Source organism: Corvus hawaiiensis, chromosome 6, assembly GCF_020740725.1.
Source record: "Corvus hawaiiensis isolate bCorHaw1 chromosome 6, bCorHaw1.pri.cur, whole genome shotgun sequence".
NCBI lineage: Eukaryota > Metazoa > Chordata > Aves > Passeriformes > Corvidae > Corvus > Corvus hawaiiensis.
In genome coordinates, this window is record NC_063218.1 from 4,794,161 (window position 1) to 4,816,387 (window position 22,227).

At 42.5% G+C, this 22,227-nt stretch overlaps 1 protein-coding gene across 3 annotated transcripts in view; it reads left to right on the top strand.

Annotated features, from left to right (window-relative positions):
• KIAA0586 (KIAA0586 ortholog) overlaps window positions 1-16,112 on the top strand; it is a 68,248-nt gene extending 52,136 nt beyond the window's left edge. For all 3 annotated transcript variants that reach the window (XM_048307364.1, XM_048307365.1, XM_048307366.1), the window contains exon 31: window positions 15,713-16,112. In XM_048307364.1, coding sequence (XP_048163321.1) covers window positions 15,713-15,858 — 146 coding nt within the window. In that variant the 3' untranslated portion in view covers window positions 15,859-16,112. The remainder of the gene's footprint in view (window positions 1-15,712) is intronic.
• Window positions 16,113-22,227: the final 6,115 nt, after the last annotated feature.

The window sequence follows — 22,227 nt, forward strand, 5'->3', positions numbered from 1 at the left end:
AACAGTGTGGAATAACATTTCCTAACATAAAGCTGGAATAAAACCCTCTTCATCTTCCATACAACTCATTCTGTAAGTGAAGTACAACAAATCCTCATCTCTGAAATACCACTTGCAAATGTGCTTTTGGTGACTGCATTTGCAAGGAACGGTAGTAAATGATGGAGATGGGTTAAACTTTGTCTGTGGACTACTGTGTTCTGGTTTTTATCATGAGTGCTGTCATTCAGGGGTGAAAAAAAAACCCTACCCCTAGAAAAACTTAATTTAAATTTAGAACCTTTGTGTGTCTTGTCGCTCTAATCTAAAACTTATGTTTTGCTTTTAAAGAAAGAAGAGCTGGTTTTAAGCGCAGTTCTAAACAACCTGAGTGAAAGTTGTTGAGTGTGACACAAAATATGGAGCAGCTCTGTGAAATGCATTTTTTTCCCCCCAGTGCTTTGGCTGCAGGGAATTAACTGTTTGTCTTTGTGTACAGCATGACTTTGCCTTCCAGTTAACTCTTCCTTTTTTTAATGTCATATAGGCATGTATTTTTAATACAAATTAATAAATCATCAACCAGATGTGAACCATGAAGATGCACCTCACCTTTTCTGGGTCTGGTAGAATTATGTTTATGTTTTGGCTCAAAATTAGCCAATCAAGGTGGGTTAGACTTAATAGGGTTATTATCTGCTGCTCTCCATCCTAGCTCAGGTTGTTCCAGTAAAGTAATAATGTCAGGGTTGCATATCATGACCTTGTTTTAGGCACTGTGCATATTGCAAGAGTTAGGCAGAGCTGTGTTTGTTTAAAGACAGTAAAACAGCTGCAGTGTCTGTCCTTGTCAGGCCATTGTATCTTCAGTAGACTTAACAAGCACAGAATTTGTTGCAAATTGCTTTATTTCAGACTTTTTTTCTAGTGTGTTTTTATTATCCTGAAACCATAATTACAGATCTTGAGAAAATAGTTTAATTTACTTAACAGCTGCCATTGTGCCCCGTTACGTAAATCAGAGTTATAAATGGGAAATATTTCCTAGTTTGAGTTACAGTGTAAATACACGATTGTCTTCTCAGAAGTGCATGTTGCTTATTTCAGTAATTGGACCCACTCCTAGAGACAGCCAAGCAGGGAGATTACACAGGGAATGCTTGTTTCTGAAGATGAAGCTTCCTTCCTGATTAAAAAGAAAAAAAAGGAGAGAGGAGAGAAAAGGGGGAGCAGTTTCCTGTTGGAATCCTCACTTTGAAGGAGCCTGGGCAGCCGTGCCTCCCCCCACTCCAGCTGGCCTTTATGTGCAGGCGTTCTCTGACGGACCATGTCCAAAACCCTTTTTACAACAGCAATTGGGGTTTGCCTGTGCAGACAGACCTGGGATTTAAAGAGGTTTCTGCTCCTCTCTCATCTGCTTTTAATGCAAGACTACGACTGCCAGTATCTCTGAGGTTTAAGGCTTGATAAATAAAGGCTGTTCTGTTCCTAAGGTTCGTAATTTTCTAGTAACGACCTAACAGAGAGACTCAACGCAAAATTTCAGCTGCACATATAGAAAATGTGGTCTGACCTCGATATATATGATGTGAAAAATGAATAATAGCAGCACTGCAGGCAAGGTCTTCTCTGCTACAATGGGACAGCCCAGCCCTGCAGTGGAGGTTTCAAGAATTTGGCCACGCTTTTGGAAATCAGCCCCGCGGTTCTACCGGGAAGATGTTTTAGCTCAGAGAGAGCATAACACAAAGGCTTTGTTGGGGGCTTGGCTCTGTGCTTATGGCAGGAAACTGAAGTAAAAGCTGATTTTTCTACCTACAGTACGTGATGGTTTGGTTTGAATGCAGCCAAGGCCGTGTTTTGGCCTTTTTTTGAAGTGAAGTCGTGCTCAAAGACTGGAGAACCACAGCAGCTGAAGGCTAGAACCGCTTAGGATGATTAGGGCCTGACTCTCTGATTCATTAATTCAGAGAGGGTTTTTTTCACTTTCTTAAAGGACAAACTCCCTTCCTCTGTCATTCCAGAGTCAGCCTGTTAAATGAGAACCATACATTCAGAGTGGGTTTAGATTAGATATTAGGAAAAAAATTTTCCCTGTGAGAGTGTTAAGGCCCTGGCAGAGGTTGCCCAGAGAAGCTGTGGATGCCCCATCCCTGGAAGTGTTCATGTCAATATTGGGTGGAGCTTGGAGCAACCTGGGATAGTGGAAGGTGTCCCTTCCCCTGGCAGGGGGTGGAACTGGATGGGTTTTTAGGTCTCTTCCACCCCAAACCATTCTGGGATTCCATGATGTGTGGTGGTGTGCTAAAGCTGACAGGACCGAGGACACTGATTTCACAAGGTATCCAGGACATCTCCACGTCCAGGTCCTTGCTTGGATTTGCAGGTGTGGCTGCCTCTCAGAGCGGTGCCATCCCAGTGCTCCCACTCGTGTGGAGCTCCACCGTGCAGAGCCTGCCAGAGGGAATAGTTTGAAGTCTATGAAAAGAAAGTTCAGACGTTTTCAGTCTGAGAGTAAAATTGCAGAAGGCCCTTAGAGGTCTGAGTTATTGTGCAATCTCTGTAAGTAATTTGTAATCAAAATACCTTTGCACATGTCACTTTCGTATTTCCTGTAATAAAACAGCAAGAGCAATTAAGATTTTGGACCATAATCTTCTACAAGCTTCTAAAAATGAGTGGGCTGGAAATTTTTTGAGTTATGGCTGAAATGGCAAGTTTTTAAATTTTTGATTGCTTCAAAAAAGCTTTGGTAATAGCTATTTTAATAGATTTTTTAACTGTAGCCTGACAAAACTCTTATGTGGCAACATAATTGATCTGAAGTTTGCTTAAAAAAAAACCTAAGTAAGAAACCAGAAGAACTTTTCACAAAACTGGAGGACATCTGTACTCTGGTAACCCAGCATGTGACCTATTGGGCTTTATGCATTTCAAATCAAAAAGAATCAGCAAATATATTGCCATATGCATGCAAATATGTCTAATAACACTTTGTGTATCTGTAACGTTGTTCTGCCATGGTTCAGAAAGTTGTCTGTGGTCTTAGCATTCCTCAGGAAACATTAGATTAATATAGCTGCCTTTGTCATAGATTTTTTTTCTTGTTTAAGTAGGTGTGTGAAGGCTGGTGCTACATAAATGAATTACACGGAAGACTTTGGAGGAAGAAGGGGCTTGTAAACGAGACTGAAATTAATGAATATGAGAATTAGAAATCAAAACTTTATGTTTAGTCTGAGGAGAAACAATTCCTTAAACCGTAACCACATGGCTGTTTCTTGTTTGCATCAACTCTGGTTGACTGTTATTGTCTTCTGTTAATTCTCTGGGGCAGTGGCCTGACTTTGTTGAATGAGCCAATTGTTTTCCTTTGTGTTGCCCATCAAGTGAGTCCCCATCTGGTTTGTATCAGACTGTTTTCACAGCCAACAACTGCTGCCTTTTCTATATCCTGACACTTAAGGGCCCCATGCTATCAAAGCATTGCTGTGATAGCCTGTCTGGCTGGGCCCGTACAGCTGTGCCTTGCAGCTTGAAGCCATTACCCAAGTAATGGTAACTTAGAACTTGAACTGGCTCTTATTCCCATTGGTGTCGTGTGTACAGTGAACAGAATACATTTTTGTTGAACTCCGTGTTCCACAAAAAAAAAAAAAAAAAAAAAAAAAAAAAAAAAAAAAAATCTCTCGTTTGAGTTTATGTGATTGGTTCCTTTTTTATTTTCCAGCAGCTTCCTGTATCTACAGGCAGTTTTGTGTTCTTCTAAAATTAATGAATACAAGACAAGCAGTATTTAGTTAAGGTACTGTTGTTATTACTTTTATGGTACATTAAAGCTCACTAAGTGAAAATTAAACAAGCAAATGATTCTTAATGAGGATTTTTCTTATCAGATTTAGAATAGGTTTCCAGGAAACTTCCTGTGGTTCATAAATGTAGGTTGTGTGGATAAAGCTACACCTTGGATACTCCACTATTCCCTTTCCAAGCAGCTCTCTAAAAATACAGAGCAAGGCACAATGAGTCTGCATTAACGTGTTTACTTCTCATCTGAAGGAATAGGGAAGGATTGCAGAACTCTGTAATAGCAGAGAGAAAACTACATTGCAGTTTGCATTGCAGAATTAGTGAGAGAGGCCCCAGGCATGATCCAGACCCTTTCCAGGCTTCCAACATTGTAGGAGACAGTCCTGTTGCAAGAGATTTTGCAACATGTGTCTTCTCTGCCTGCAAGATTTAAAAAACCCCCAATATTGCATCAAATAACAGTGACATTTAAATGTTGTGTGTAAAGAAAGATGATCTTTAAGCATTTGTTCTCTCCTGCTCTTGTGTAGGCAGCATAATGCTCAGTGACAGAGTAATGACGAGGGAAAACATATTCCCCAACTTGGAGATGTATTGAATTTTAAGCGTATTCCAGACTCAATTCTTCCCTGATATGTAAGAGGCGGAAAGAAAGAAAGAAAATAATGGGTAATGTTTCTTAAAATTCAGGTCTTATTGTAGTATGTGCAAGAAACTGCCAGAAAACAGATTGCTTTATCTGATACTTGCAGAGAAAGTGTTCCTGAACTTGGGAGTGTATTGTGTGTATAATGTGAATGAATTTGCTTCAGGTAACATACTGGGGAGCCATTAAATTCCATGAGGCACACGAGATAAGACTTCCTTTGCCATTGTGCTTTTCCTACTGGCACACACTGGGTGTCATCATGTCAGATCGGGATTGTGCTAAATAGTTGAGTCTGTGTCACTGTCAGGTGCGTGGAGGGTTTGCAAAAGCTGCTTTCCTAAGGAGCTTTGTGTAATTGCTGTTCCTGTGAGCAGCTCCTGAATTCAGGTGTGTGCTTTATAATGATGCACAGAGCCAGGTGTCTGTGCCCTTCACCTGAGAGGTCTTTTCCAGCCTGAATGGTTGGATGATTCCGAGTCGTGCCCATCACCAAGCGGAGCCCACACTCTGCTCCCACACGTGCAGACTGGAATTCTGTATATGCTTCTTTCCAGTGCAGATTTCCCTGTATTTTGGCCAGGGATTTTTAAACCCAGAGAACTGATGAATGATTTTCTCTCAGTCTGCCTACAAGCTCTGTTAATCCTGCTCATGGCCCAAAGCACTGAGGGAAGCTGGGGATGAACTGGCTGCTCACCGCATTTGGCACTGACAGCTTGAGCTGGGAAGAGTCAAAGAGCTGCAGTGGGTCCTGAAGGAAGCTGGTGCAGCCAGCAGCCCAAATTTCAATTTGTGTGCATGTGGCTGCAGCTTCAGCAGCAAAGAGCATCTGCCCAAATGAGAACCTGATGTAAAGGGCTCTGTTCAAGGCCCTGCTTGACGAAGGCTCGAAGGGTTGTGCGGAGCAGCTCCTGATGAGAGTTGTTGGTTTCTCTGGTGCTGCTGGGGAGCTGTTCCTTGGCAGTGAATCCTTCAGGAGGCACAGTGTTGGTGGGAGCTGCCTGCAGATTTCCCTGTGTTTTATACCACTTAGCAGAGATGGAGGGGGTGTGATATTAAAATCACTGATGTGTCTAAGAGAGAGTTGAGAAGGTGGTGCACTGTGCTTAATGTGCAACATAAATGTAGAGCAGTGCATTTCTCCAGCTCATTTATTCTACTGGTTTAGAGCTCAGATTCACCCAAGTATTGCAAAGGAATTTTGCTTTTACTCTTTCCCATGTAACAGGCCAAGGTTTGTGTATTCTTTTTTTTTTTTTTTAACAAGGAGGAATGCTTATCTCTATTGCACAAAGTTTAATCATTTTATATTTTAACAAACTTTAAAATAGCACAAGATAAAATCATATATTTACTCTCAGACCTTTCCAAGTTTCTGGTCCCACGCATTAGACTGTAGAGGCAGAGTTACTTGTCATCACACTGAGTGCTCATTTCAAGAGCAGGTCAAAATAGGGTCTGGACACAGACAGAACCAGAGGAAATGGTCTCAAGTTACCCCAAGGGAGATTTAGATCCGATATTATGAAAAATTTATTCACTGAAAGGGTGGTCAGACATGGGAACAAGGCTGCCCAGGGGAGTGTTGGAATCGCCATTCCTGAAAGTGTTCAGAAAATGTGTTGGATGTGGCACTTGGGAACATGTTTTAGGGGTGAACGTGGTGGTGGGCGGGTTAATGGTTGGACTTGATGATATTAGAAGTGTTTTCTACCCTGAACGATTTCATGCTTCTATAACAGTGAGCTCCCAGATCTTCCAATAAAGACTTTTAATGTTTTCCTTATTTGAACATGTGCTTACTTATTCAGTCCTCTTTCTGAGCTAACAGAGAAGTTGTTTGCTTCTCTAAGCTCCCTAGAACTGCTTATTCCTATACATTTTCCAAAGGTCATTGATATCCACAAATGGCAAGATCTGTAGTGGCCACTCTGCTGCCAAACAAAAGGCTGGGAAAGACGTATTTTTTTCTAAGTTTGTTTGTTCATGTACTAGAAATGTGCATAGAAATATTCTGGAATTTATTAGACTGACCATTGGAAAATGCTAGCTGTATAGGGCTGGCTTTGTTCTGTCTTGTTTTGTTTTGTTCCTGGGGAAAACGTTCATCATCTTCTTTTGAAAAGGTGTAATTACAAAAATTTGGGGTAATTGTGCTGTAGGTAGAAGCATTTTAATATGCGAGATCATTGTAATGGTAGTACAGTAATGGGAGTCTTGGCAAACTGTTTCCATATGGGGAATCCCATGACTTTGTTAGTGAAAATCATCAAACAAATGCACAGGATCATGTGAATATTTAAGTATTCAGAGTAGAGAAATAAAGCTATTTTGCTTGTGGTCATCTAGAAAAACACTCGTTATTTGAAGTTTTTTATAGAGTGTAACTTATTTAATGTTTTATTATAAGAATGCATTTAGTGGCTCCATTATATGTGAGGAGTGACTTGCAATGAGAAAATTCTGCCCTGCAGCACTGCCCTTCAGGCAGAAAGTTTTCTTTTTCTTTCTGATACCCATTCCCTAGCTTTCACTCAAATCTGGGTGCGGATTGCTGCTGTGGCTGGAGGGGATAAAACCTCCTTGCCCAGGAAATCCTCTTGTCTGAGGGAGAGCTCATCAAGGTCTCTCATTTCACTTTTTAGTGGTAGAAAGTAGCTTGTGACTTCTTACTGGGATTCACTGAAACTCATCCTCTGAGATTCCTAAGGATTTCTTTGGATATTTGATATCTGAGGAGCTGGCAGGGCTAGGCAGCAAGCTGTGCTTGGAATTCTCCAGTTCCAACCCCTGCCATGGGCAGGGACACCTTCCACTATCCCAAGTTGCTCCAAGATCCAACCTGGCCTTGGACACTGCCAGGGATGGAGCATCCACAGCCTCACAGGGACACCCACCTGCATTTTAACTGTGAACTGGGAAGAGGTTAATTTTCAAATCTTAATTGATGGTGAAACATCACTTGACTTTGGTCACTCAACTTTAATTATTCGTGTGAAGTATCTTTACAATATTTTTCAATAAAAGGAGGCCATGTAACTTCTAAGAATTAAAAAGATGCTTTGATTTTTATTCCTTTTCCTTGCCACTCCTCAAGCAGGCTGTGAGTGCTGTTATGTCTGGCACTGTGGCACGATGCAGATAAGCTGGAGGCAGTATTGCTGCAATTAATATCGTTAAGATACGAGGTCTCAGTGGAGCCAGTCCTACTGCTGGGTTTGCACTGACTGACTCTGCATCCTAAGGGAGTTCAGCAGAACTTTATCTTAAAATTAAGTGTGAATTCCCACGATTGATCATTTGAGTCCCTTTTTTTTTAGCTTCTTTATTTTGTTTCAGATACAGGCATTAAAATGTCTTTTGGAGCCCCAAACATGAAGGTGTGAATAACAGAGCTGAATATATTATACAAATATGCTTTTAAAATTACCTTCCTGTCCACTTGCTGGTTAGATTTTGCATAAAATTAGAAAAAAAAAAAATTGGCATGTAGGTGATATTTGGTTTTACTGAATAAGTAAAATATTAATTACACCATTAGATCTGCAGTTTTTAAATTATCACTTGTCAGATTCTCCTGATTCCACCAGCGGTTTACCTAGGTTATCTCTTGTGGATTTGGGGATTACTCCTCCCCCCAGCCCTTGCACAAGATACACATTTTCCTGGTGGTTTTTCAGAGACTCTGGACCAGTAAGGAACCAACTCCCTCTCCTTTTTTTATTTTGAAACAAAAGCTGCAGCTTCAGTATTTGCCACAGAGCCTCATCCAGGTTTTCCTCAGGAAAATGGTTGCAACCTAGAAACAGCAGTGCTTGAATATTAAGGAAAGACTTACTTGTTCTGAGCCAATTGCACATCCAAAAATCACAGCCATCTGTATGGAAAAACCAAATTCACTTTTAATATTTCTTCATAGTATTAATAATTATTGTAGTTATTTGGAAAGATCGTTAAAACATCTTTTGGAAGGGATTTGGTGGGAAACAGCAGCAAGAGATGTGGCCAGGGAATGAATTTGTTAAGCAGTGAGAGGTCCTACAGAGCAAAGGATGCCAGATCTAAAGGAGCAGAGTAGATTTTAGGCACCAAAAGGAAATATTTATTTAGTAAACTCTGCAATCTCATTTCTAGATGTTTTTGGAGCTGCTTTCTGTCTGCCTTTCCCTACTGGTCTCTGTGTTAGGATTTTGAAAAATCTGGTTCTAGTTTCTTTAATGTATTTCTAGTTTTTGTTCTGTTTAGTGTTGCTGTTGGTGGGAATATAGAGTGTTCTGGAAAACCACTGAACCATGAACTCTGACTTGAGAGGAGGAAAAAACCATTTTCAAATATTCTTCTTTGAAATATTTGTTACCTGCTGGGCCTGGCCCCACCCTCCTTTGCTGACTGGGGATCTGCATTTATTTTCTTTTTGGAAATATTTATTGCTGGGCTATACATTAAACAAACAAACAGCAAAAGCACAGTGTGTGTATACACGTGTTTATTTTCTGTGTGCTTGTGTGCAGGGTTTTTTTAAGTACATGACACCAAGGGGAAGGTGGAATTTGCCAAGTTTAGGTCAGAACTTGAACTGAACTCATACTATATAGTTTTCTGTCTCCACTGGTGTCTGTGGCCCACTTATGGAAGTTTATGAGTTGGCTGCAGCCTTTGAGAATGAAACTGTGTTTTTTCAGCTCCAGCAGTAGACTCGTGCTTTTAAATCCAGACATTTCTGGCTCAGGTCCTACAGATGTCTGTCCATTTCTGTAAAACAACTCAAGTGTTTTAATTGTAAATGTACCCTTTTCATGTAACTCAGCCCTAGAAATTTGGCCTTGTTTTGCCTCGAGTCTTTTCTGTTTGTCATGAAACAGCTAAGTTGGGGCAGTCTGGGTTGGAGTTAAAAAAGAGACCTGCAGGCATTTGCAGGACATCTTGTTCTTGTTTGTCTGTGTTTCTGTCCCAGTGAAAGGCAGAGCTCTCACCTGCAGCCAGGTAATGCTTGGCAAAGCATTCACAAAACAAGAAGAAAGTCCCTGCCTGGAAAAGCACATTTCTGGCAGAGCTGAGAAAGGCCAACTTCTCCACAATAACCTAAAAAAGCCCATGGATTCAAGGTGGCCAGAGCAAGAAAAGCTCTGGAGGAGAATCTGTCATTTCTAATAAATGGAGAATAACTTTGCCCCAAAAAATTAGATTATTTGAGAACCTGTTGATGGTCCTGCTTATTCCTGAAAAGATTGTATTCTTTAAGTTCTATAACCTAATCACTTTCAACTTTATAAGCCATTGAATTCCAGAAACATTAAATAGCCAATATGCACAATACAGCTAAACATGACTCTGAACTGGAAATGCTAAATATCATTATAATTAGTAGCATGACTGACATTGCAGTGTAATTTCTCTTTTCAGTGCAGCCTTCAGAATTACTTACATCAACATATGGATTTTTCTTATCAGTATGTGTTAGCCCAGCAAGTCTGGAATAATTTTGATTTTGCCAAAAAATGCCACTTCTTAGGTTGCTCTTGGTAACTTGCCTGTACAGCCACATATGCAAGTAAGTGAATTTCAGTGTGGTACCACACAGAAACCCATGGAGACATGGACAGGACACAGATTGGTACAAATATGTACCTCACAGGTTTACTTACAGGTAAAAGGAGCAGATAGGAGAGGCTGAGAGAGGAGAAAAGAGAGGAACAGATAAGAGAGAATTTGAGGGGCAGGTAAGAGAGACTGGCAGGCTGAGAGAGCTGGGGATGTTCAGCCTGGAGAAGACTCCGGAGAGACCTTAAAGCCCCTGCCAGTGTCTAAAGTAGCTCCAAGAGAGCTGGAGAGGGACTTTGGGCAAGGGCATGGAGTGACTGGACAAGGAGAAATTACTTTAAACTCAAAGAGAGTAGGTTTAGATTAGATGTGAGGAAGAAATTCTTCCCTGTGAGGCCCTGGCCCACGCTGCCCACAGAAGCTGTGGATGCCCCATCCCTGGCAGTGTTCCAGACCAGGTGGGATGGGGCTTGGAGCAACCTGGCCTAGTGGAAGGTGTCCCTGTCCATGACAGGAGTTGGAACTGGATGAGCTTTAAGGTCTTCCAACCCAAACCATTCTGGGATTCTGTAAAATGTTTCTACTGACAGTGGTTCTGTTACCTTTGAGCTTGTAGACATTTATTCTTCTACTTTGCTTTAGCCATTAATGTAAAGAATTTCTGACAACTCTGCTTCCCTGCTGATGGTCTTTGTAACTGTATGGCAGATGTAAATCCTTTTATGTAGGGAAAAAGCAAAATGGGGGAATGACAGGGGAAAAAAAAGGCACCTTCAATGAAGATTTTGAGATGCTGAGTTAGATCTGCAGGTGCTGTGTTATCCCAGTGCTCAGAGCACTTGAGCTAATGCCATCTGGAGGAAGTTATTTGTTGGTACAGGACAGTGTTTGAAACTTTGAAGTCAGGAATAAACAAAGAGAAGCAGCTGGAATCTGGCAGAAAAAGAAACAAGCCATTCCTATCGGCCCCTGCTATTAAAGGAATGAGAGCACTGCACTGGAGTTGTTTTTACAGTTTATTCATGCTCTTGAAGTGAGCTGCTTCAGCTGGGGAGTAGAGGGAGGATTGTTTTGAAATTTTAGGAAGTAATATGTAGATAATTACAGTAATTATGGTCCTGGTTTTACGCTGAAAAATAACCTGGGCCCTGATCCTTCAAACACCTTCCTATTTATGGTCTTGATGGGGAGAGATGATTTACAAGAGCATGGACTGACAGGACAAGGGGGAATGGCTTCAAAATGAAAGAGAATAGGTTAAGATTAGATATTAGAAAAAAATTCTTGATTGTGAGGGTGGGGGGGCACTGGCACAGGGTGCCCACAGAAGCTGTGGCTGCCCCATCCCTGGCAGTGTTCCAGGCCAGCTTGGATGGGGCTTGGAGCAGCCTGGGATAGTGGAAGGTGCCCCTGCCTGTGGCAGGGGGTTGGAACAGGATGGTCTTTAAGGTGCCTTCCAACCCAAACCATTCTGTGTTTCCATGATTACACTTTTCACCTACAAGATATGGCTCTCTTTCATCCCCAGATAGATTTAAAATCGTTTTATTTAATATATGGACACCCAGTCAGAGGAGTTAAAGCACATGGTTTTCATTTGGCTTAAAAGTCAGACTTGTTTAGTCTTTTTATTTTGCCAAATAGAAAAATTCAAAAAGAAAGATTTAAACATTTTTCTTTGTTCTTACTGTTGCCATATGGTGTGAGTAACCAAACCTCCCTTCAGTGTGGTTAATTCCTTTTTCCTTTGGCACACATTTTTGACACCTTTGGTATATGGCATGTTCTGTGTGTGATGGTACCTCTCAGAGAAAAACTCCCTTCACAGGTCACTGGATGGTTGGCACATCATTAATTTTTATGCTTCTGTTAAACAAAGGTCTGGAAATTTAGTACTGTACGTGAATTTGTTACAGAGTGCCAAGAACAGGAAAAATCTCTGATCTGAAATGTGACCTTTTCCATCAGTGGGTCACCAGGACATTTTCAGTCACTGATGAGCTTCTACCAGCCAAGGACTCTCTTACCAAGAGTGTCAGTTTTCACAGTTTATATGAATTTATTCTATTAGATGGTGACAAAGAATTTGGAAAGCTGGAGGTCACCTAAGGTCACATGCTCCATTTATTGGATTTTGACAAGGAAAATTTTTATAAATACACCTAATTATATGATTGCAAAATTGTACTGAGTACTCCCAGAGCCTCTAAAAAAGGGGGGAAAAGCCATGAAGATTACCTGCCTGCCTGCCCTTTCCTGCTTTGTAAACGAGAAAAAATTCATTTCCGTCTTTCTGGCGTATCAAAAGATTTTAACCATTGCAGTTTGCATATTTGTGCTGGTGAGGAACTTGGTGTTAAAGAGGAAACCATCTCAATATTGGGTATGAGCTGCTCTCTGATGAGGGGAAGACATAAAATGGAATATCACATTATTAAAGAAGGAGCAGACCAGGGGCTAAACAAGGATTTAAACCAGTCTGCCTCTATTTGTGTCTTTATTCCTGTACCCCTCCCTATATGTGTATATAAAGTGTTTTATGCACTGTGCATGCACGAGGCTACACTCAGCAAAATGTAATAATGATAAAACACATGTGAGAGTAACTTGGTAGTTGTATTTTTGGGGCCAATGTAGCGTTTCAGGACTAGCAGCTTTCTAGCCTGGGAAGTTACAGTCAAGGAGCACAATCTCCCATCTAGCTGAAATATGATATCCACAATTTTCTCACAGTTAAAATGCTGAAAATCCATGTTCTGTATTTTCTGTGTGAATTTAACAAAGTCAAAGACTTCAGCTTTCTGCCTTTAAAAAAGGGCAGTGTTGACTTTGGGTATTTTTAAGTTTAAAGATATTTTGATATCAGGAACCGGTAACTTTTCTGTTGAGCAAGTAGATGGAATTATTATTTTTATTTTTTCTGTCTTTTAGCATTTTATAACTATCATAAAATTGGACTGTACTATATCTGTAAAATGTATTAGAGTATGTGTTAGGAGGAATGCAGACTAATATGATACTTTCTTTTAGCACTCCCAGAATCAAAGACTTGAGTAGTTCCAACAGAGCCTTGGGATAAGGGAATATTACTTTCTTTTTTCTTTCCATCTTTTCTTTTTTCCTTTTTTTTTTTTTTTTTTTCATTTTTTAACAAACCTGAAAACAGCTGTTGAAACAATGACATCATGGAATGTGACATGACTGTGGAAATACTAACAAAGTCAAGCTTTGAAAGCATCAAACTACATCTAGTGTTGGAGAGGGGCTTTAGTAGAGGATGCATTATCAGGTTTCCTTGGGCATTGCACAGTCACATCTTTACTGTGTCATTTTCACATCTGACCAAATAAACCCTTTGCTTTTCTTCTTAGCAGCCTCTTTGTATCACACAGACTCAGCTACAGACTGGAATCACGGAATCCCAGAATGTTCAGGTTGGAAGGGACCTCAAAGACCATCTCATTCCACCCCCTGCCATGGGCAGGGACACCTTCCACTAGGCCAGGTTGCTCCAAGCCCTGTCCAGCCTGGCCTGGAACACTGCCAGGGATGGGGCAGCCAAAGCTTCTGTGGGCACCCTGTGCCAGGGCCTCAGCACCCACACAACCAAGACTTTCTTCCCAATATCCCATCTAACTCTACTCTGTGTTAGTTTAAAGCCACTCCCCCTTGTTCCATCGCTCCATACCCTTGTGGAAAATCCCTCTCCAGCTCTCTTAGAGCCCACTTAGATACTGGAAGGCTGCTCTGAGGTCTCCCCAAAGCTTTTTCCTCTCCAGGTGATATGATGATTCCCTGAGGACACAAAAAATGCTCTTGTGTTCCTGCTGCCTTCCTGAATGGCAAGAGGCTGGGCTGGCACAGATCGTTCCATGTCCTGCCTTTACTGTCTTTGGCCTCATTCATGTTTGACTTCCCAGGCTGTTGGCTGCTGTTCTAGCAGGAAAAACACCGATGGAATTTTATTTTAGCAGCGGGGTTTTGTTTTAATTAGCCATTCGAAGCGTGCTTTGCTGCAAGTCAGATGAATGCAGATGACTGCTTCAGTGACATAGGAGATAATTAACTGGGGTGAAAGAAAGCTTAACTTTTTGGTTTTATTGGGAAAATAGTGTTTTAATTACCTAGTCTATCACAGAGGAAGGGAGAATTGTTACAGCTTCTTGGAATAAGAACAAGCTCCAGGACAGCCTTTGCTGTTGCATATGGACTCAGATATGTTTGTTTTGCTTGTAGCTACTGCACTTAAATGTCCCCAGGACAACTGAAATCTCAAAATGCTCTTTCTGTAGTTGAGTGAATGTTCTGCCATTCTCCCAGTGCCATTTCTCCTGAGTTTCTTCATTCTTTGTCTCTACCCTGATCCATGACTTGCTCTTCCTGCTCCATGAATTATCTTGTCTCCTTCCTTTGGCTAAATGTATTAACTTTTGCCCATGGCTTTTCTCCCTTCCCATCTCTGGGATCTGGCTGCAGGTTGTTTTCTACCCTTCCAGGGGTTCCCAGACAGGAAGACATCTGGGCACTGCAGGGATCTGTCACAGCTGCTGGAAGCTCTGTGGGATGTGCCCCCCCTCCCTTGCAGGGGCTGCTGGTGCAAGGGTTTTTCCCTCTCCCAGGATGTCCCACATTTTGCAGGGTCAGATCACAGGAATGGGAAGTGGCCAGGTGCCATCTCAGAGGTGCTGGAAGATGAATATGGCTTGTGAAGTCCTGCAGGGGACTCTTCAGGGGGTGTCTGTGTACGTGGGAGAATGGAAGAACCACAAAGGAGAAGCAAGAAGGACTCTTAATGGGTCAGAGAAATGGGCTGGAGATAGGGAAGAGCTGAAACCACTTTTCACTTGTGTTTTGGGCAGCTGAAGCATTGAGGGTGTTTTTCTCTGTGGGACTTGTTCCCAATGGCTTCAGCTGGTATTTCTTTGCTGTTTATGATAATAAGTGGTCTTGAACAACATGAATGTTTTCCAAAGGTTTGATGCAAACAGACATAGACATAGGGATGGAATTCAGAAATACTGTTTGTATCGATGGATGCCATTTCAGTGCTGTGGAATACACCAGAAACACCAGCATACTATCTGAAATTATGCTGGGCCTACTGAAAATTATAGATATATGTGTGTGTGTGTGTGTGTATGTACAGTGTATCTGTATGTAAATACAACCCAGTGGATATCCAACTCAGTCCTTCCAGTACCTAAAGGGCATCCAAAAAAATCTGGAGAGGGACTTCAGACAAGGGCGTGGACTGACAGGACAAGGGGGAATGGCTTCAAACTAACAGAGAGCAGGGTTAGATTGGAGATTAGGAAGAAATTCTTCCCTGTGAGGGTGCTGAGGCCCTGGCACAGGTTGCCCACAGAAGCTGTCGCTGCCCCATCCCTGGCAGTGTTCCAGGCCAGCTTGGACGGGACTTGGAGCAACCTGGGATAGTGGAAGGCGTCCCTGCCCTTGGCAAGGGGTTGGAATGAGATGGTCTTGAAGGTCCATTCCAACCCAAACCATTCCATGGTTCTGTATAGTGACAGAAATTCGTCCTTTTGTTACCTGATAAGGAGAGTTCTGATGGTTAAAGCAGCACCCTCTGAAGTGCCTCAGAACTGTGGGCAGCAAGGGTGTCTGTGTACCTGTATTTCCATGGAAAATGGAGATGACATCAGCAGAGTTCAATCATTTGTCACAGACAGCAAATAATGACTTTTGTTTTCCTTTTTTTTCTTTTTTTTTTAGGAGAAGATGCTGCCCCTCATCTGAATCCCCATCTTCCTGCAGCAAAGGTGTCAGTGCAGCTGCCTGGCAAGAGCACAGCTAATGAAACACAGAGTCTGAGCAGTGCACATGGAGATTCGGATTCTTCAGGGGCAGACACATTTTAAAGCTTACGGCTGTTTATGACGGTCTCTGTCTGAAGATGTTGTCAGTGGTACATTTGTCTGTCTAATGTGATAGTCTGGGTGTTCCATCAAAAGAACAGTCTTTCAGTACTGTTTATTTTCAACTATTTTTCTTATAATTTTGTTATTATTTTAAATGATTCTGTCTGCGAATATATCAATTATTTTTAAGCAAATAAAATGCAGTTTTTTCAGAATCATTATGAGTTGAAGTCAATAAAGGCCTTTTAAATATTTATTGTATTATGGGTGAATGTGAAGGCGGTTGGTATTAAAATCCACTGCAGAAGTGTGTCTCACTGATGGAAAACCTCTTTGGCTCAATATCACATCAATAGTGTCAAAATTTTGAGCCAAAGGAAAATAGGTTTGGAACCAAAGTCTGCAAGAAAAATGTGTTTCTAGGTATCATCAGAGGTTGTTTGTCCTTTGAAGACCACTATGACAAGCCAGTAATTCAAAATTGCATGTAAAAAAGACCCTTAGGGTTTGTATTGTTATTATGAAGAATTTTTTTTAGACTCACAAGAATTGGTCATCATTTCATGTTTGTTTCCCTAAAGACTTCCCCATCTTGAAGCATGCGAATGAGAGATTGTGTGAGTAAGGCTATTTTTTTACACTTGTAATGGAATTTTTTTTCCTTCTCATGAGACAGAATTAATTCCTGCAGTCTCAGCCCTTCAGAATCATGACAATCTCAGTCAGGAATGCCACAAGAATGGTTAACAGCAAGAGTGAATGAACGCAGTGCCACCCTCCCAGGGACTGCTCCACCTTTTTGTTGCCTCCATCAGGAGAAGGTGGTTGATCCAGGAGGAAGGCAGGATCACCTGCCCCAAACAGCATCCAAGCAAAATGAAAAGGAGGAGTTCAGACATGTTCCAGTAGAAGAACTGGGAAAGAGGCTCTTTTCTAAGCAAGGCAAACACAGCTTTTGCTCTGTTCCTCCAAGTATGAGAGGCACTTGGTTGTTGCAGATACTCTTAACTGTGAACAGTTCCCATTACTCTTTATTTTCTGGCACCTGCTCTGATTTCATCTCTCCTTAACAGAGAAATGTTAGAAGTTCCTTTTGGCTTTATGTTGATCTCATTGACCACAAGGTTCAGTTAATTTGCTGCAGCATCCACAAGGATAAATGGAAAAAGAGAGCTTCAGCCCTTCACAGTCAGAAATATCCCAAGGATTCAGCTTTCAAGGGTGTCTCTTAAGCACTTTGGAGAGTTGTGCTCTTGTCTGTTGTGACTGCCACATAAATAGCAGATTTGGGTGGGGGTAGAAGTGTCAGGCTTTGTGCAAAATGCAGCATCACTTAAAAAAAAAAAGCACAAATGAGAATCACAGAACCTTGGAATGGTTTAGGTTGGAAGGAGCCTTAAAGACCCTCTCATTCCAACCCCCTGCCATGGGCAGGGACACCTTCCACTATCCCAGGTTGCTCCAAGCCCCATCCAACCTGGCCTTGGACACTTCCAATGATCATGGGGCAGCCACAGCTTCTGTGGGCACCCTGTGCCAGGGCCTGCCCACCCTCACGATCAAGAATTTCTTCCAAAGATCCAATCTATGAGATGGCATCTCTGGGAGCTGGGTTTCAGCACGTGATGCCACAACCCTTGGCAGCAGCAGAGAGCTGCTCCTCAGCATTCTGGTGCTGTGACAAGGATCTGCAGAGCTGTGTTCATTGCTGCTCTCTGTGGAACTGCACTTTAAATCACACTACTGACCCAATCAATGCTTTGTATAAACAACAGCTTCTCTGGGGAGGATGGAGATGTCCTTTTACCCTGCAGTAGGTGCTACAAGAAGTGATTGCACTAGAACAAGTGAGAGGATAAGGAAATGCAGTGGGGAGAGCAAGAGCTTCTGAAACCAGCTTTCCTGCAAGAGCAAACCTTCCTGAAGCTGTGTTCCAAGGGCTCTGTCAGTCTCCTGGGTGGTTTAGGGTGCTGATGTATAATTTAGGTCCCCTTTGTTGCAGAGTAAAGAGCAGTTGAGCTGTTCCTGTGCCCAGGGCTGCAAGGCTGGGTCAGGACTGTGCTTTGCTAAACAAAGTGTGGTAATTGAATTGAGAACATGCAGAGAGCTGACAAATGAGGGATGGGGATGGGATGGGAGGCAGCAGATGGATACACAGGCAAGGAGATTGTTTAGGAAAGGATGAGGCAGCCCAACCAGTGGGAGAGGCCATCAGCTCATAATCCCAGGAAAATTACTGCGTGGGGTTTTATTGTCTGCAATGCTGAGCATCTCACATTTTGTTCCAATTATCTTCTCTTGCAATTAATCAAAGGTGTTGTCATTGTCATTGACTGAATTGTGGAGAAATTTTGAGAAAAATATGTCAGGAAATGCCCAGTGAATACCATTTTCAGGCAGTTTTAAAAATTCCCCATAGAGCTATGTTCTCTTCCAGCTTGTTGTGACTGACCAATCTTTTTGGAAGCTTCTGGGTTCTTGGCACTGGGCTCAAAGATCTGCTGCTGGTGGGGATTACACCATGGATGGCAGTGGGATCTGCTAATCCTTCATCCCCACTGCAACCTCTGCCATTCCCATTCAAAGAGCATTTTGGAGAGGTGAAAAAGTGCAAACCCTTGACTTTTTCTTCCTCCAGGCTTCCCCAAAACAATGTGTCCTGCCACATAAACATAAGGGAACCTCTGTAAATCTGGCACTCCATGTGTGGATCATATTACAATTATTTATATTCCTAGGAAAAGCCAGGGGGAGAAGGGAGGGTTGCTTTAGTTTTTATCTGACTCTCCATTTTGACTTTGAAATGGAAAAAACCCCTAAACGTATCTTCTAGAAATTTATCTATTTCTTACTTTTGGATTCAATCTTGTATTTCAGGTTCCTGTAAGTAGTTTTCCGGAGTTGGAAATGGTAAGCACATGTTCTGTGAGCACAGCCAAGCCTTGATAAGGAATTTTTCTGTCTGCATCTCCAAGTTCCATTTTGTTTCTACAGCTTTTATGATTGAAAATGCACATTTCTCATGGGCACTCACAGAACTGAAACAGCGTGATTTGCAAGCTTGCTAAATGGATTTCTTCCAAGCCAGTCATTGGGGTATGTCATCAAAGCTTAACAGCATCAAATAGAATTCCATCCAGGAAAAGTATTAAAAAACCACCTCTATACAGCTCAATTTTTCAGTTAAATCTCAGCAGCAGAGAGGTGAGGGGGTAGGGAGGGTGTTACTGGATTTCAGGATTGTAGCATGGAAACCAAACCCCTGGCTTTATTTTTTGGTTTGACTGAATTCCTGGTGAAGTTTGCTCGTGTCTTACATTGGGAAAGCACTGGAACGAGGGTGTTTGTTCATGGATTGGACTGGCAGTGCTAGGAAAGCACAAAACTGAAATGTCAGAAGCTTTTATATTTGCAGAGAATCTTTTTCTGACTTTGATAAGGAAAATCTGGCATTTTAGAAGTGAGGTGCTCAAGAATCCAAATCCATGGCTTTTTTCCCCTTCTCTCCCCTTCCTGAAGATAAAAGAGAGCTGCTGTATGGCAAGGGTGGTAGGACATGAGATTCCTGGCATAGGAGGAGATCCCAGCTCCCAGGCCAACACTGGCTCTGGGAGAGGACTCCAGCTGGTGTCACCCTTCCCTGCTCAGCTTATCTTGGTTTTCAGTATCAGAAACAGAAAATCTCATGTGCACATTTCATCTTACCTGAATTGTGCGAAATTGGATAAAAGTGAGGTTTTTGTTATTCCTGTTCCTAGCTCAGAGGTGGAAGTTGTCAAAATTAGCTGCTAAAAACATGAGCTGACCTTCCTTTGCTTTATGAATCGCTACAGGATAACATTTCTGTCCCGATGGAGAAAAGATGTGTGTGCCAACCTCCTCCCAGTGGGTTAAGCACTCACATGTGTAAAATGACACATGTGCAAAAATTCTGTTGGATTCCAGTCTGAAATGTAATAGAAGAAGAGCTGGAACCCTGCAACTGTTTAACAGCTCACTGTTAACACTTGGCACAAGCACTGGAGGCAAGATTGCATCCTATGGGATTGTTACAACATGGGAAATTCATCCTTCCCGTAGGTGTCCAGTGGTGTTCTGTGTGTGGAACTGAAAGCTTCTGTATAAGCATTGAGATATTTGCCTCATTGACATATTTGATAGGATTGTTCCTATGGAGATCTCTTTTTAATTCCCCTTTCTCTGCTGCACTCCTGATTTAGATGCCTGTCTTTCATAAGTTATCTCAAAATACTCGTTATTCTGATCGTGTGTTGATGCCTCCCCCAACCTTCCAGGACTTGGATGGGATTTGGCTTCTTTGCTCTTGTGAATGTGGCCAGATCACTTATCCTAATCTCTGTGTTGTGGCATCCTTGAGCCAGGTCAGGGAACTGCAACAAAAGGTTTTTCCAAAAATCCCAAATAAAATTATGGAAATCTCAGTATGGTGGTGTGGCCAGCTGAGCAGAGGCCAGAATAAGGCCTGGGCTTTGTTCCTGTGATGGCAATAACACAAACCCACAATCCTGCATCCATGTCTGCAGCTTTTGTTGTATTTTGGGTAGAAGGGGAGGCCTGTTTTTGTCTTTTGCTCTCATTCTCTGCCATGAGAGGTGAGTACAGAAAGGGGATTCTTATAAATTCTTATAATTATAAGAATTATATTGTTATTTTGTTCTGTATACATTACTTCATATTTAGGTTAAAATACAGAAAGCAGAGAAAAGAAGTGGAATCAGAAGCCTGTGAGGTGCCTTGATTGGAGCGGGGGGGGGGGGGGGGGATTCATTCCCCAATATTTCCAGGGCAAGAAAGGGTCATTTTGGGAAGATGTGCTTTTTTACCCCCTCTGTAGAGTTTTCTTGGGGCAGAGAATCATTGTCCTTCTGGTCAAACTTCATCCCAAAGGCTTCAAGCTCTCAGGCTGGCAGATCCTGCACCAAAGTTGTTGAGGACCTTGAAGGGGTAGGCCAAGCCCTTGAAATTTCTTGAACTAAAAGTGGGGCTCTAGCCCATGGTCTAGGGCAGTTCCCAAAAAAACAGTTGGGAAGAAGAGAGATGTAAAAATCACTCCCCTGAAGAGCTGAGCAGGTGCTGAGCAAAGAACTCTACTAAACCCCAAAAAACTGAAACCACCTGGGAAGCAGCAATCCTGCTACTGCTGCCTACTCTGCTGATGAGCTGGAAGGTCTGGGAGGTCTGGGAGGAAGGCAGTGAACTCCCAGCAGTGCCAGTCTTCATCCTGCCTACCCTGGGCAGACAAGGCAGCAGCTTGGACGCTTTAGACCACTCTCTCAGCTCTGTTCTCTCCTGGCAGGGGTGCCCAGCCCTGCAAATTAGGGTTGCTAACTTCCTATTGCCTTGACCTGGCTGCAGGCAGGGATGCAGTGGGGTCGTTCCCTGCTCTTCCAGAGGTCTCAGCACTCCAATTTGTTACTGTCAGATGAAAAAGCCTCCCGTGGTTGGTGCCTGTTCCTCAATACTGGTGCAGTTGTACTTCCCCTGCAGCCTGTTATCACCTGGAGAGCCGAGTGTTTGATCACCATGGAAAAATCTTGCCACTGAAACGAGGACTTAGAGCTTATTTTTAATGGGTTCTGGGAGCTGCTTCTTGCAGTGATGGAGGATTTGGCTGGGTGAGTGGCATCCTGTCAATTTTTTTCCCCCCTTCTTTTTATCCTGACAGTCTGGGAAATTGTGCTGCTCCTGCGTGATGTGCCCTTGGAGAAGGGCATTCAGCATCCTGCATCTGTCACACAAATACCATCTTCCCTCTCCTTCCCTGCTGCGTTCCCTTAATCAGCACCTATGGCAAAGCAGCAGGCACCGAGCCACAGATCAAACGTGGCACTCTGTGAAACCCAGCAACTGCTTAAAGAGCACTCAGGTCTGCTCCTGCCGAGTGTTTAAAGCAGCTTTCCAGGCAGCACCGTGCCAGGTGCTGGAGACTCAGGGATTCCTCTGGCCCTTAAGCTCTGCAGCTCAAGACTGAGGGGGATTTCCTGTGCTGGGGCTGCTGAGCTGTTGCCTCTTTGAACAGCTGATTTTGTTTTGAATCCCAGAATGATCTGGTTTGGAAGGGATCTTAATGCCTATCCAGTTCCAATCTGGGGGCATCTTTCACTAGCCCAGGTTGCTGCAAGCCCCATCCAGCTTGGCCTTTTGCTTTGTTTTGTTTCCCCAGATCCATTAACTAAACTCATCTTTGCTGTAAGTGTTTTCTTTTTAAAAGCAGTCGAATTCTTGCCTCCTCTAATGGTGACAAGGATGTTTTCCACGGTGTGAAACAGTGGTTTTGTTTAGGTTCTTTTAGGCCTTAATACAGACAATAGTGCTGGTTTGTGCAAGTCCTGCTAAATCCAGGAGGAT